The following is a 15,031-nucleotide window of genomic DNA, read 5'->3' as shown; positions in this document are numbered from 1 at the left end:
AGTGAGTGAAGTCCTGACATATACAACAAAATGGATAGAACTGGAGATCACTGTGTGCTAAGTGAAATAAGCCAGAGCCAGAAAGGCAAATAACATATTTTCTCTTATTTTTGGAAGTTAAATATAAAGAGCATAAAAACTGTATGGATAATATATCATTTGGTATTTAATAAATATTGTTTCACTGAATCACACCTTGTCAGTGACAATATATCCTTCCTTCCATACATTATGATCAATGTCATGAATCCCTCACTCTGCGATACTGGCATCTCTGATTTCAAGAAAAAACAGTAAAATTGGGTATGTATATAATGTCAACATTTGAAGTGAATGTGGCAAAATGTTAAAAGAATTGTAAAATAAAGAAAACAAAGAGAAATAAGTTAGTGTTAACTGGGGAACAGTGATACACCCACCTGGCTGTGACAGGTCTTTCTGAGCCCTGTTTCAAAGCCGCTGATCAATACAACCTTGTGTCATTCTGGCCCTCAAGGTGACCTGTTCCTCCAGTTACGTGGCGAAAGCTAATTTTTAGTTGGATCTTCAGAAACTGGTTATGGCAATGCCATTTAACATACCTTGAATGTCTAAAATGTAGTATCTATCAATGTGTGAGTGTAAAATTGCCATCACAAGACAAATCTATGCTTTAAATTATTCTGTACATTCCCCTAGACAATGAGAAATATCTGATCTTTATCATATTTGTAATTATCAATGGAACTCCAATTTTGGTAACCTTTTTCTGCTTTTCATCTTGAATCCTAAATCATTTTGTTGTCTTTGTACTTCCTTAGATTTTTCACTGTATATCTTTTTTTTTCCTAACAATTCTGTCAATATTTAGAATTTGAATTCATTACTGTTGAGATGCAGGTTACTTCCACAGTACAGTAATATACAGTACACAATATACACAATACAGTAATAAGCAATAATGTGTAGTTAAGGATGCTGCATCTATTAGTCTTCCTCCCTAGAATTATCCATTTGCATCTCACTCCTGGGTTATTCCTGACAGCACACAAATGTGCTATGCTTTCTCCCTTAGCGCCCTTCCTTGGAGGGTCTAGGAACCTGCCTCTCTAGCTATAATAGGCTTTCTCTGCAGTCCTTTACAAAAAAAAAAAAAAAAAAAACACTAATCCAGAGAGCCAGGTAGACTTTCCATCTCACTTTCCTTGCATACCATCCAAATAGGGATTGCCTTCAGTCTTCTGTTCCTCATTCCCACTGCCTGTCACTGCGATCCATGAACTCCACCTCACAAAACCCACAGTTCTCAATCTTCACATTATTCAGCGTCTGAGCAGGAGTGGAGTGGATTGGATTGACAATCCCCCCCATGAAATACACTCGCTTCACTTGCATTCTCTTGAACAGTCTTACAGTGACCTCACTGGAACACGGGTCTCAGTACTGATTACTGGATCCCTCTTCTCTCTCCAACCTCCAGATGCTCAAGTCTGCCATGCCTTCCTTTCTTTCTCTGAACTGGCTCTCTCCCAAGATGATCCTACACATTCCATACTTGCTCTCAGCCAAAAGGCCAAGACGTGATGATCCTATATATTCCATCGCACTAAATAAATACCCCACTTATTCTAATGGATCATTTTTCCAAACTTGCCTCCTCTTTCCTGTGGAGCCCCAGGCTCACTTGCCCAATTTCCATTTCAAGTTCTCCCATCAAATGCTGAACAGGGACATCAAATTTAGCACATTCAAAAGGAAATTTCCTTCTCAACTCCACTCTTCCCTTATAAAAAGTACCACCATTCACCCAACAACTTAGCCCCAAACCTGGAAGCCAAAGTTTCAGCTCCAATGCCTTCTCTTCCCATCACATTTCAAACAAAACGCAAAGAGTTTATAAAACTGCCTCTGAGACTCTATCTGATCTGGTGCCCACATGAGCTCTTTGTCCTCATCTCTACCACTCCTCTGCTGTTTACTCCCCATCTAGTCCCATGGTCTCCTTGTGGTTCCTCCTATCACAGATTATACCTATTCATTCCTAAGGGTCTTTGGACCTGCAGTTCTTTCTAGAACAGTCTTCTCCAGGTATTATTAGCGTAGCTAACTTCTCAGAGAGGCCTTCCTTGACTAAAGCTACAAGTGCATCCCTCTCCTGTTAACTTTCAGTGTCTAGATCATGTTCTATTCTTCTTCATGGCATTTACACAATCTGAATGTAAGTTCATGGTAGAGACTTGCTCATACTGGAGCCATGATTACTAGAACTGGGCTTGGTATACAATAAATACTCATGTCATAATGGAAGGAAGGGGGATACTAAACATATCCAATCTTCCATCAAAGCAATAATGAGCCAAAAACAACTTAGCTTGTGATTTGCGGTGACTCTTCTATGGTGTTGGGGACTAAATATCTTGTAAAACTAAGGAAATTCTCCTGGGAAATGTATCACAAATTTCCCCAGTCTGGATGGACCTTTCTTTATGAGGTCAAATGATCACTTGAGGGGTCTTGTTTATAAATGCAATGTCGCAGGTTAGGCAGTAACAAAACTCTTCTCTACATAGAGAATTCTACACCTCTCGGCGCCACTGTTTTTAGGGTCTAGTTACTGCTACTTGCCCTTTTGTTATCAAGCAGAAAAACTTCTTCCTCAACAGATCTTTTCTAATAAGGCTCTATTTCTAAATGATGCCGGTTTCCTGTACCTTCCCAAAGAGCACTCCATTTTTCTTCATAACATGCATTCTATCCAAGGCCCCCCTGAGCACTGTGGGTGCTCTGGCATAGACAACCACTTGTTATTATTTTAGACCAATAAGACCAATATTCTTTACATACTTGGATGCAGTGAGGTTCTAGCTTACTTAAGAAGGCATTTTCATGTCCCTCTGTTGTAAGTTAAGCATCCTTTGTGGAAGCTTGGCCTCACCAATTCCCCAAACTCTCAAAAGCCTCTACTGAGCAAAGTACAAACATCTTACCTAACCATGTCTAAAAGTACTTTTGTCTCACACTTTTTTTTTCTGTTTGTAATCAAAATGAAACTCTATCCAATGGCAATTCCCTGGCTCATCTATGCTTTACTCCAATTCTACTCCATGATTATCCATTTCTTAATTGTTTGAATGAATTCTTTGGTATCTCCAACTAGACAGAAGCCCTGTGAGGTACAAAACAGTATCTATTTTGTTCAACACTGTCTCCTTGGTATCAGTAAAACACCTATTAATGACAGATGCTCAGTAAACACCTGAATGGACAAATGACTCAAGTCACATGAGATGTTAACTTGTTCATGGATGTCCACATTCCCATTCCTTTGTTTAAAGTCACCCAGAGGATAATCTATTGCTTTACCAGAAGCCAGCTGTGCTGTACCAACTTCAAAGGTAATTGGCTGGTACAATCATCTAGTTATTGAGTTACATCTATAGTTTTATTATTAGTGTTTTGAAAATCCGACTTTCTTATCATATTTCCTTTCGCTCATCCATATGAGACATACAAGTCTGAGGTTGAACGAGAAATGGCATCTCCCTTTATCACTCAGCCATTTCCCAGTTGGCCGAGTGCCCAGCTGTATTATGTGAAAACAAAAACCCAAGGAATTACTGAAATGACCTTTCCTTTATTCATTCTGTGAGGTAGGCAATCCTCCTCCATAGGCACTTTTATCATCATCTAATTAATCAGTGGAACAATAAAAAACTTTAAAATGCTACAGCACTATTTGTAGACTACGGTGATTATAAAAACTTAATATAAACTAATAAAAACAGAAAAATGGGATGTTTCCAGACGATCTCTCATACCAATCTCTCGTTCTTTATAATCTGTTGAATTAACAACTTGGAAAAGTATTTTCATACCAACCTCCTGGGGTAATTTGTTCTTTTAAAAATTCAATCAGTATTTTTTTCCCCATCCAACATTCTAGTTTTACAAGAAAGAGAAAACAAATGTAAAAGTTAATGCTTCTGGTATTGGCAGGGGGTTTGGTGGGAGACGAAATAATGATCATAAATAACTGTAAACATTTATCAATACCTAAACAATGCTAGATGTTTACATATTACGTATCTACCTAATCTTCCCACCACCCTCCAAGGATAGATTGTCTCATTATCCCACTTTATCACTGATAGAAAATGAGGATCAGTGATATTAAATAGCCTTCCCACACGACAGCTGTGAGATCATCAAGATGCTAACTCATACATCTTTGACCCCCCAATCTGATGCTCCTAACAATTATAGCACAATCCAGCAGGTTTATGATTGAATAAATTTTTATTCTTAACATAACAAAACTACTGAGTGAAAAGTACTGCATCAAACTAATAAATACATTCATGTAAAGAACTAGTTTCAGCATGAGTCTTCCAGTTCTTCCACAATGACACATTTTTCAGAAGATTAAATTTTAGCAGTATACTTCATGTCATATACTTAAAAATAAGTTCCGCCATAAAATGATGATGGCAAATAAAAGATATATCCTTGGTTTCTTTCATTAGTGAGCCACAACTGCTTAAGAGATCATGAGGAACGTAAAAATCTTTCTTAATCAACTTCATAATGAAAGCAATATTCCTTCTTAAGTAGTGTCACACTATGATAAGATTCTATGACGTACACATACACACCTATAATGAAATATCGGCAAGCGTGAAGTTGTGCTACTAGTTAATTCCTAACTGTTCAAAAATTGATAATTGAATGTCTAAATTATAAAGGGCAAAGAAGTATCTGATTTGGTCTTTAGTTACCATACTATAGTTCAAATAGATTTGTTCACTTTGATCAGAAGTATTAGCAGTATCAAAGAGACTTCCGCTTGAGTAAAACAAACGAGAAATCTCCCTAATCCCTCTTTTCTTCTACCTTTTCACTAGAGGGTGACGAAACTTAGGACTGGCCCTACAGTAGAACAAGAGGACAGCTGCCAGGTAAGCGCAGTGTCCACACCTCAAGTCTGCAGGCTAAAACTCCTCTGTGCTCTGGGTGATAAGATTTTTAATATGAATAAATTGGTAAGGTAAAATTTATTCCTGTGTCATGAAGAAACTAGATAAAACAATAACTTGCCAGTGGTAGTTGGAAATTGTTTAGTATGTGACTGCAAAAAGTTCTCTAATTTCACAAATAGTACTTCTAGTATCTTGCCTTACTCAAGAATGAAAAAAAATAATATTTATTAACATTTTTGAGCAGGCAGTGTTTCATGTATTTGTTGACAGTATTTTAATTATTGGCCTCAGTATTAATATAGTGTCAAAAGAAAAATAATATATGCGAGTCTTAATCCAACTTTATTTCTAGGCTCCAAAGAAAAAAATACATAAACATATATTCAATTTCACAAGGAGTGTGTTAATGAATATGGGATTTTACATTTCTTTTTTTTTTTTTTTTTTTTAATTTTTGACAGGCAGAGTGGACAGTAGAGGGAGACAGAGAGAAAGGTCTTCCTTTTTGCCGTTGGTTCACTCTCCAATGGCCACCGCGGTAGGCGCGCTGCGGCCGGCGCACCGCGCTGATCCGATGGCAGGAGCCAGGTGCTTCTCCTGGTCTCCCATGGGGTGCAGGGCCCAAGCACTTGGGCCATCCTCCACTGCACTCCCTGGCCACAGCAGAGAGCTGGCCTGGAAGAGGGGCAACCGGGACAGGATCGGTGCCCCGACCGGGACTAGAACCCGGTGTGCCGACGCCGCAAGGCGGAGGATTAGCCTGTTAAGCCACGGCGCCGGCCAGGGATTTTACATTTCTATAGAAGAGTGGCTTATGCTTCAGACTCATGGGCAGAGAAGAAAAATAAACGGCTTGAGGGTCTTAAAATTTCTTCTCAAAAAAATTGGGAAAAAATATAAGAACTTGGAAGTAGAAAATGACTACACGATCAGCTATGTAACTATCAAGTTTAATTAAATAACTAAGTATTATGAAAATTATGTGGCAAATTATCTTCCCGCCTTCTAAACCTTAAAAGGGAATATTAGTTTTGTATTTTGGAATATTTCCATTTTATGAGTCATCCTGTTATTTGAAATAATTTAGACTTACAAGATGAAAACAACCCAGGGGTCATAATTTTTTTAATAGCCAAACACCTAACTTCGGAATTATATTAATGGTATAAGTTACTCAAAAGTGAATGATCAGATGCCAGAAGCTGCAGTCCCTGACTCAGGGTGTTTAAAATTGTTGCCATCCAAATAAGCTCCAGTCTGAGCAGAAAAAGAAAAACCGTGATAATTGACATGAAACATTTTTCATAATGGCTTATATCTATAAGGGGTTAATGCTTCGCACCTCATGAATCATCAGGCTACCCTGAGATTGTTCTTCCCATCCAAGTATTTGGAAGTAAGCATTACTTTGTAAATTTATATGTCTGAATTTGAATGTTGTAAGACTCGACAAATAAAAAATAAACAAAGCATAAACGTGGGGTTAGTTCCCACGAAACCCCGCTCTGCTAGGCAGCTGATCAGCTGGCGTCCCCGCTACTTATTCTGCACATAGCAACTCTGGATGCAGTGTTTACACACACTGTAGGTTCGGTTCACTGAAGAACACGGTTAGCTCTAGTGCCGAAATAAACGAAGGCCTCGACTGTGTCGCTTACCTTTGCCATGGCCTCTCCCATCCTCCAAAAGCGGCACGACAATGGTGTTGTTCACATTGCCAGGTGACCGGACAGCTGTGTAGACAACAGGCACCGACTGCACCACCACGGGGATGCGGTGAACGTGACTCAGTTTGTTAGGCTGTAAATTCATCGGGCTTGAAGGTGGAACGGGATGGATGATGTGCAAAAACTGCTGGCCGCCCACACCAGAGGCAGAGGCAACCAGGGGACCTGGAGTTAATACTGTGGACGAAGATGAGGCTGAAGATACCGATGTGATAACAGTTGGGGATGAGGCTGGACGACTAGAAGACGACGAAGAGGTTGAAGTTGAAGAAGGCGAGGAGGCAGACGCTGTCATGGAAACGGGGGAGGATGAGACGGCAGTTGGGGATGTCCTGGCTTTGTTTATTGACAAGTCCACTGGCTCAGTTTGCGTTTGGAAGTGATCTATAGATAACGAGTCCTCCGGGGGCTCCCCTTTCACATTATTTAGCAACAGGGGAACGGCTTCCATATCGGGGTAGTTGTGGACGTTTGGAGACTGTGGGGAGAAAAATGGAACACGTGTTTATCTTTGATAATCATACCTGTTAATAGATGCATGATTTATTACCAGAATGTCTATTAATATATCTCTAATAGTCACGGGATATTAACTTGTTGCCCAAATACTTGAAGAACTGCTCTGTGCTGATTATGGCAATTAAAATGGAAGGTACCAAACAGAGTACGACAAGGCCTCTGTCATAAAGATATTTTCATTCTGTTTGAAGAAACACATACAATTGTTAAAACACTGTGAAATCAGTGCTTTTCAGAGGAGAAAAGAGGCCACAGGAATCTAAAAATGAACAGAAAATTTACATAAAATCCTCTTAGAGACAATCTCAGAATACAAAACATTATGTACTTAAAATCATAAATTAAAACATTCATTTTGTTGGTTTGATTCATCACTGTATTTCAAATTTCAGTTTCCTGTTACAATCAGAATTTTGATGAGATAATGTTTAAATAACCTCTGGAGCTCTAAAACTCTACTTTTTTATGATTGTACTCTTTTTCAACAATCACAATCTGGAGACATATTACCTGGCAACAGTACTGAGAAAATTCACTTTGACATTTCTACTTTCATACTGGTTGCAACAGTTACTATGTCGCATTCATTTGAACATTACAAAGGGACACAAACTTTTCCAGCTTCTCATGCCAGATTGCTAAATAACTATATAGAAATCATTCTAACAATTGAATAATTTAAACCCTAGTGTTAGGCAAAATAATGTACACAACAAATACAAGTGATACTTAAGGAAATAAATTTAGGAGACTTTATACTAAATTATATATTGTCTATGAGTCTTTAAAATAATTTTGTCCAAGATCATGTGAATTCTTTTATGTTTGAATAAGTAAAACTTAATACTCCAAAACTTTCACCAGCTGATGTTCCCCAAGCATATTATTATTGCATATGAATGTAAATTTATTCATATACTCATTAACTCAATAATACTCGTATTCTGAGCACACAAATGGCCCAAGAGTCCTATTGGCATGTGTCAGTCTAGCCTGAACAGAAAGAATGATGTAAGAGGTTATTTTGATTCCATCTAATTTAAACAACTTAACAAAGACATCACCATTTTATTACATGAACATGGAAAATTTCTTCCATTTTATTATGATACCAGAATAATATCTAAAATTATGTTGAATTGGTCATTTCCTTATGTGTCTAATAAAAGATTTTTGTGTGCTATTCCTTTCAAAACTCAAGCATATATTGGAAGAAACAAAGCATTTTTCTTAAAGCCTTTTTTTATAGGATATAAATTACAGCTCCATTCAAAACACACAATAAGCAGTAGTGTAAGGGCATCTTATTCAGGAACAATGGGGGAAAAAAGAAAATAAATCAACAATGGTACTAGATCAACTAAAATGTGAAATGGGTTGATAGTGTAATGATCTGCTTCTTAGCTAACATGGTTACTTACTGACAAAAACATCTGCGTTATAAGAATTTTAAATGAATCATATAAAATATTTACCGCATGAAATTCAAAATCACAACTTTCATTCTATTTGCTGAATTTGAAAAGCATTTTAACTTTTCCCAGAAACATAAAAGAGGAAAAGAAACACCGCAAACTGAATTACCTTTACACAAAGTTACTAGCATTATCTACTCTTGCAATTTGTCCTCAGCATTATCACTTAATCTCTTTCTAGAACAATGTAAGATGCTTCTCAGTGTATTTTATTTATTCAAAAATTCTTTGTTGAGGCTGCTTTCATGCAACATCCCAGTTTGTCAATGAATGCATAAAATACACACACACATCATTAAACACCACTCATTTGTTTGGCTTTAAATACTCCCTCGATTATTTTTTCTCCTTTTGGAAATGACTCATATCCAAAATTCTTATTGCAGCAACAGTGATTGTTACGACCACGAGTCCTTCTCGTCCTCACTACCCAAGTAGACACAGGTTCACCGAGCAAGGGCTGAAGAGTCAAGTCCTCACTGCAGAAAGCTCTCTCAGTGCCAATGGGAGACCACCTTGGCAGATTTTGACCGTGTGGGATCTCAGGGATACCGAGCTAATCTGTAAAAAGGGCTACTTGGGAGGCATCAAGCTTTATTGGGTTTTGCGAAATGCTAAGACTTCCCCAGCTTACAAACAGCAGTCTGCCTTCTGCAGGGATGTGCTTCATCACTCACTGAGAATACTTCTTACACTGTGTGGCCACAGAGGAGTGTTCCTCTCCTACTTCTGCTGTATATACTAGAAACCTGTAGACACCAAGTACTAAGAGCCCCTAGGCGACTTCTGACACCAGGGAATTACACAGCTGCTGCATGAGCTCAATCCAAATATACAGAAAGTAGACATCTAAAAAAACTCTAATCCAAATATATAGCAATATAGAAAATCGTAAAATCATGGGAGACTAAACCAAAACTTTGGAACCAAGACATATATTATTTGGAAACATGGACAAACCATGCAAGAATTTATAAATGCAAACATCACAGAGAACATGCTGGTTCCCTTCTTGTACGTGACAGTTGGAAAGCAGCCAGCATATCCAAAAATAATGCTTCATCAGCATAAGGAAGACAAAATCTGTATTGTACCATTCATCTGTTCACAGTGTTGACAGAGCATCATATCCTGACAGCCGTATTAATCTCATATGATGATAAACTGGCAGGTAAAGCCACGCATAATCCCAGCTTCAGGCTGCACATGCATATTTGTAAAGTCAACAATACTGCAAAAACAGGGTTTCAACATGGCTATGGCACACTCATTCCTTTTAAGAAAGAGAGATAATCACAAAGTTTGATCCTGATATCATCCCCAGGAACTGATTTCTGTACACTTTTAGGAGGCAGAAGATAGAAACGCATGGGTTCTGAGGTTTGAATCCAGAAGTGGGTAGCTGTAGTGAGATGCTGGGAACACACTGGACAGCTAAGAGGAGGGACGCAGGCTGAGGAGAAACAGAAAGAACGCGGGAAAGGAGAAGTTCCTATTAGGGCAGCTACAAGTGGAAAAAAGGAACTACACTTCCCAGAGAAAGTGAGAGCAGACGGGGATTTGCTATCCAGGGACTAGCCTTGAGGGACTAGGAACACAGACAAGATTGGAAATAATGAAGTCTGTAAGTCTTCTACCTGTAAACAGAACAGAGACAGGGGTCCACACTAACGCTTCAGGTCTTGAGATCCTCATGGACTACCGTGGCAGTGTCAACAAAGCGGTTTTGTATATTTTTATCTAAAAGCCCTTTGCAATTCTTGGAGCAGTGACCTTAGGTTAATTTTTGCTGTTGATGGCCTTGTTATAAAAAGATCAAACACTTACCAGCTTCATATTCTCAAACAAAAAACAACACTCCTCCTAAACACATGGAGACTGCATGGGAACGCTGGATTTGTCGAGAGGAGAGTAATTCATTTTCCAAAAAGGTTACGTAACACCCCTTGAAAGGGCCTATAATAAAGCTTAACACTTCCTGTCACATGCATTCAGAAGAAATAGCACTGAGCAACCACAAAGGTCCTGCAAGGTAAGTGTAAAAATACACTTCATAAAAAACAATAGCGTGCGAAGGCCTAAAGATAAATAAAGGTAGGATTATGTTGTCACTTCTTATTTCCTTCAAAAGTCTGAAACCCGGTGCTGCTCACAATACACTCAGCGTGTCACACATACATTCCAGAGGATGTGTCCTTTTCTAGAGAGCTGGGGACCACATTTGCGCATTTCTAATCAGATACATTTTTTCCTGAATAAACACTTTAAAAATGTATCTTCAGCTTTAAGCATGTCATGGAAAAAAATGCAAAACCAAATCTAAAGCCTATGAGCTCATTCATGTGAATTCCAAGTACTTGATGTATATAATTTCCTATAGTCACCCATTGCCATCAGCTGAAACTAATTAGGGTCTGTTATGAATCAAAGGCATTTATAATGTTGCATGTGTACTGAAATTACTTGGAAGTCTTAAAAAAAAAAAAAAAAAACTAGATCTGGGCACCACCCAGTATTGGAAGGCCCTCCAAGACTCTCATGTATAGTCACACTGAGGGAGGACTGGGATGATATTCTGCTAAATGTTACCCAAGACTGACAAGCCACCTGTCTCATATTTAATGGCACCAGGAATTTTCAGACATGTGTCCCATACAAATGCGTACACCTGGGCATACACACACCCCAGTTTCCATTCATCCATATCACCTATCCATGCATCACCTATATAAACTATGTTTCATTTTACTTTTGAAATTTCGAGAAATAATTCTAGGGCAACTTTTAGAAAAGATCATAAAATGACTGGCCTAACATTTCATGATTTATGGTTTAAATGTTATAGAAGTATTCGTCTTATGGCCTGTTGTTTGATACAATAAATAGAAAATCTCATTTCGAATAAAAGATTTGAATTCATGACATACCCCTCCCTGTCAATGACTGGCTATGGAATATTAGCATCATTAAAATTCTCTCGGTTTTAGCTTATCTATCTATACCAGAGTATAGCCAGCCCTTCATATCCACAACAGCAGCTAGGAAAAAAATACATATATATATATATATAAGTATGTATACACATTATATATTATATGTATATAATATATATATATATATACATATCTCTCCTATATATTATGTTTGTCCCTGAGGTCTACCATGTAGTTAGTATAAATATAAATGCATACATACATGTACACATACATATATATATTATATGTATATTATATGTTATATATACGTATCTATATATATTATATGTTAGTTTGTCACTAAGGTCTACTATGTAGTTAGGCCTACAAGGGTTGTGTCTGTTATAAAGATTTACAAAATATTTTGTACTTGTCATTATAGCCCAAACAATACAGTATACCAACTAGTTCTGAAGTATTTACTCTGTCATAGGTATTGTAAGGAATTTAAAGGTAAGTTAAAATATGCAAGAGACTAAGTGTAGGTTACATGCACACACTGTGCTATTGCACACAACGGACTTGAGCATTCATGGGGCCTGGTATTGCATGGAGTCCTGGGCCCAACATCCGACAAACCCCAGGAATGACTGCAATGTTAATTCCAAACTCATATCATTGCTATAAAGATTAAATTAGGAGCATTAGTGCTTTTTAAGTATATTGAGAAATATGAGAGACAAGCAAATGAACAGAAGTCTTTCTCCTTAGAAATAAAAACTCAAAATAATACCTCATCAGTTACTACAACTATCTCAGGGGAGACTCGACTCACCAAATGCAGCCTTAGATCTACTCTTAAGCAGGAAAACATAAATATGATAATTGTAGAAGCACTGTGTTTGCTCAACAGTCAAATAGATATATGTTACACAAGTAACTGGGTCCGTCATCTTTAAGGATCACTTAATGATTTAAACACATTTTCTCTTAAAACACAAAAGTCACTTGATACTCCTTGCTTTCTGTATTTTTACCTTCTTAGATTGGCTTACAGAAGATCCTATAAAAGTTGAGGAATGAATTTTAAGTAACTGATTTGACCCCTAATTCCACAATAAAAATGACCTATATATTCAATGTGCTTCCATGAGGGCAATAATACATATTCAGATAACTGTTTATGGATGTTCATCATTCACTGATCATCTTATGATGGAATAACACAGCATTTTTGCTTACATTTGAGCAGAAAATTAGTTTATAAAGATTTCGCTGACTGATTTAGCAACTAATTGAGCACATACCTTTCATGAGAGGTACTGAAGGGTACTTACTGTGCATTGCGTATAAAAAAGGAATGAAATTAAATCTATGACTCCATATCATGTGATCAGTTAAGCTTTCAAGTCATAAAGCATTATTTTAAATGCAAGTACTGTTAAATTAATGGGAAAAAAGTTTTTTAACATGAAGTACTCAGTTGTACCTGCTTAGTTTTCCATGCTTTGGTTTCCCTCATTATCAAATTAAATTTTAAATATAGTAATCACCATGCTTTATGTAACTCTGGCTATTTTAGCTCTAGGTGTAAAAGTGACTGAACACCCATCTGTGAATGAACATGAACTTCACTTTCGTCTCTGTTCTTTCATTTAACTAAAAAGAGAAGTCTACTACTTTCCAGATTTCTCTTCCATGAGCCCTGATACAGTGCTCCCAGTGGATTCTCCTCTCTACACTACACATTCAAGGGCAAACATGATTGTTGTAAAAGTATGAATTTACAAAACTTACAGAGAAAAATTACAGCAAAGAATGTAAGATAGACCATACTTCCTGTAAAAGCACAGAGGAGAAAGTAAAAGGCAACAAGTGGAAATATTCGATGTGGTCAGCTTGGAATCTGATTTTAAAAGTACTGAACGAGTTATCTACATGCAATGGAAGAGAGCTGCATGAATACATCACTAACTAAATTTTCAGTTTAACAAGTGAGTGACTGCTTAATAAAATTCAGAATATACACATAACATAAAGTACTCTCTGTATTTTGCATATGCTTCCCAAATGAACGGAGAATGCTAACCTTTTAAAGGAGTTCAAATGCATATTTAAATTCATCCCAATTTCCTTTTTTCCCAGTTGTTATATTTTTCTAACATCTATTTCCTAGTATTTTCAGAAGCCATATTGTTTACGAACATCAATCAGCATTTTTTTTCTTCTAAAATTAACTATAACTATGAAACTCCGATTTGGTCCATGTGTGTTATGATCTTGTGCTGGAATGAGGCCAGGAGAACGTGGAGGATTTTGTAGATGTATTTTTCAAAGCAATAGCAAACACTGAAATGGACAAACAGGTTTAGACATAAATACAAATATATGTAAATACAGAAAGATTTAGCAAATAAATGGTTTTCATCCACATAATTGAGAGCACTCATCACCTTTGCTAGCTAAGAATATTGTGTTTAAGGTAATGTAGACCTTGAATCACTGAAATTGCATTCATGTGGTCAAATTCGGTGACATAATCACTAAAAGAAATCTAGAAAGTTGGTTTAATTCTTATTGTCTTACAAGTGCTTTTAAGCTGGATTTCACAAAACATGCCAACATGTCTTTTTTTTTTAAAGGTTAATTTTTTATTTGAAAGTCAGAGTTATACAGAGGAGAGGCAGAGAGAGAGAGGGAGAGAGAGAGAGGGAGAGAATGAATTAATCTCCCATTCCCTGGTTCACTCCCCAAATGGCTGCAATGGCTGGAATTGTGCCAACCCGAAGCCAGGAGCCAGGAGCTTCCTCCCAGCCTCCCATGCGGGTGCAGGGGCTCAAGGATTTGGACCATCTGCTACTGCTATCCCAGGCCACAGCAGACAGCTGGATAGGAAGAGGAGCAGCCGGGACTTGAACTGATGACCATATGGGATGCTGGCATTGCAGGCCAGGGCTTTAACCTGCTGTCCCATAGTGCCAGCCCTGCCAACATGTCTTATGCTGTACACTCTTATTTAATGCTATAACTAGTACTCCAACAGTATTTATTTTTTCACTTTGTGTTGCTATATGGGGGCAAACTGTTGAAATCGTTACCTAATATATACTACACTGATCTTTTGTATATAAAGAGAATTGAAAATGAATCATGATGTGATTGGAAGGGGAGAGGGAGCGGGAAAGGGGAGGGTTGTGGGTGGGAGGGAAGTTTTGGGAGGGGGAAGCCACTGTAACCCATAAGCCGTACTTTGGAAATTTATATTCATTAAGTAAAAGTTTAATTAAAAAATGAATAAATTAAAAAAAAAAGAATAAATGTTACCATTACAACTATATGACATTTTGGAAAAAGCAAACTTCAGAGACAGTGATGAGATTAGTGCTTGTAAGGGATTAGGGAAAAGAGAAGGAAAGGATGAACAGGTGGGGCATAACAGA

At 37.5% G+C, this 15,031-nt stretch overlaps 1 protein-coding gene across 5 annotated transcripts in view; it reads right to left on the bottom strand.

Moving 5' to 3' along the window:
• Positions 1–15,031, bottom strand: part of KLF12 (KLF transcription factor 12) — a 503,891-nt gene that overhangs the window by 170,318 nt on the left and 318,542 nt on the right. For all 5 annotated transcript variants that reach the window (XM_062194091.1, XM_062194088.1, XM_062194087.1 and 2 more), the window contains one exon: positions 6,614–7,160. In XM_062194091.1, the coding sequence (XP_062050075.1) occupies positions 6,614–7,160 (547 nt within the window). The remainder of the gene's footprint in view (positions 1–6,613; positions 7,161–15,031) is intronic.

Source organism: Lepus europaeus, chromosome 6 (genome assembly GCF_033115175.1).
Source record: "Lepus europaeus isolate LE1 chromosome 6, mLepTim1.pri, whole genome shotgun sequence".
Taxonomy (NCBI): domain Eukaryota; kingdom Metazoa; phylum Chordata; class Mammalia; order Lagomorpha; family Leporidae; genus Lepus; species Lepus europaeus.
This window is presented reverse-complemented; position numbering and strand designations above follow the sequence as displayed.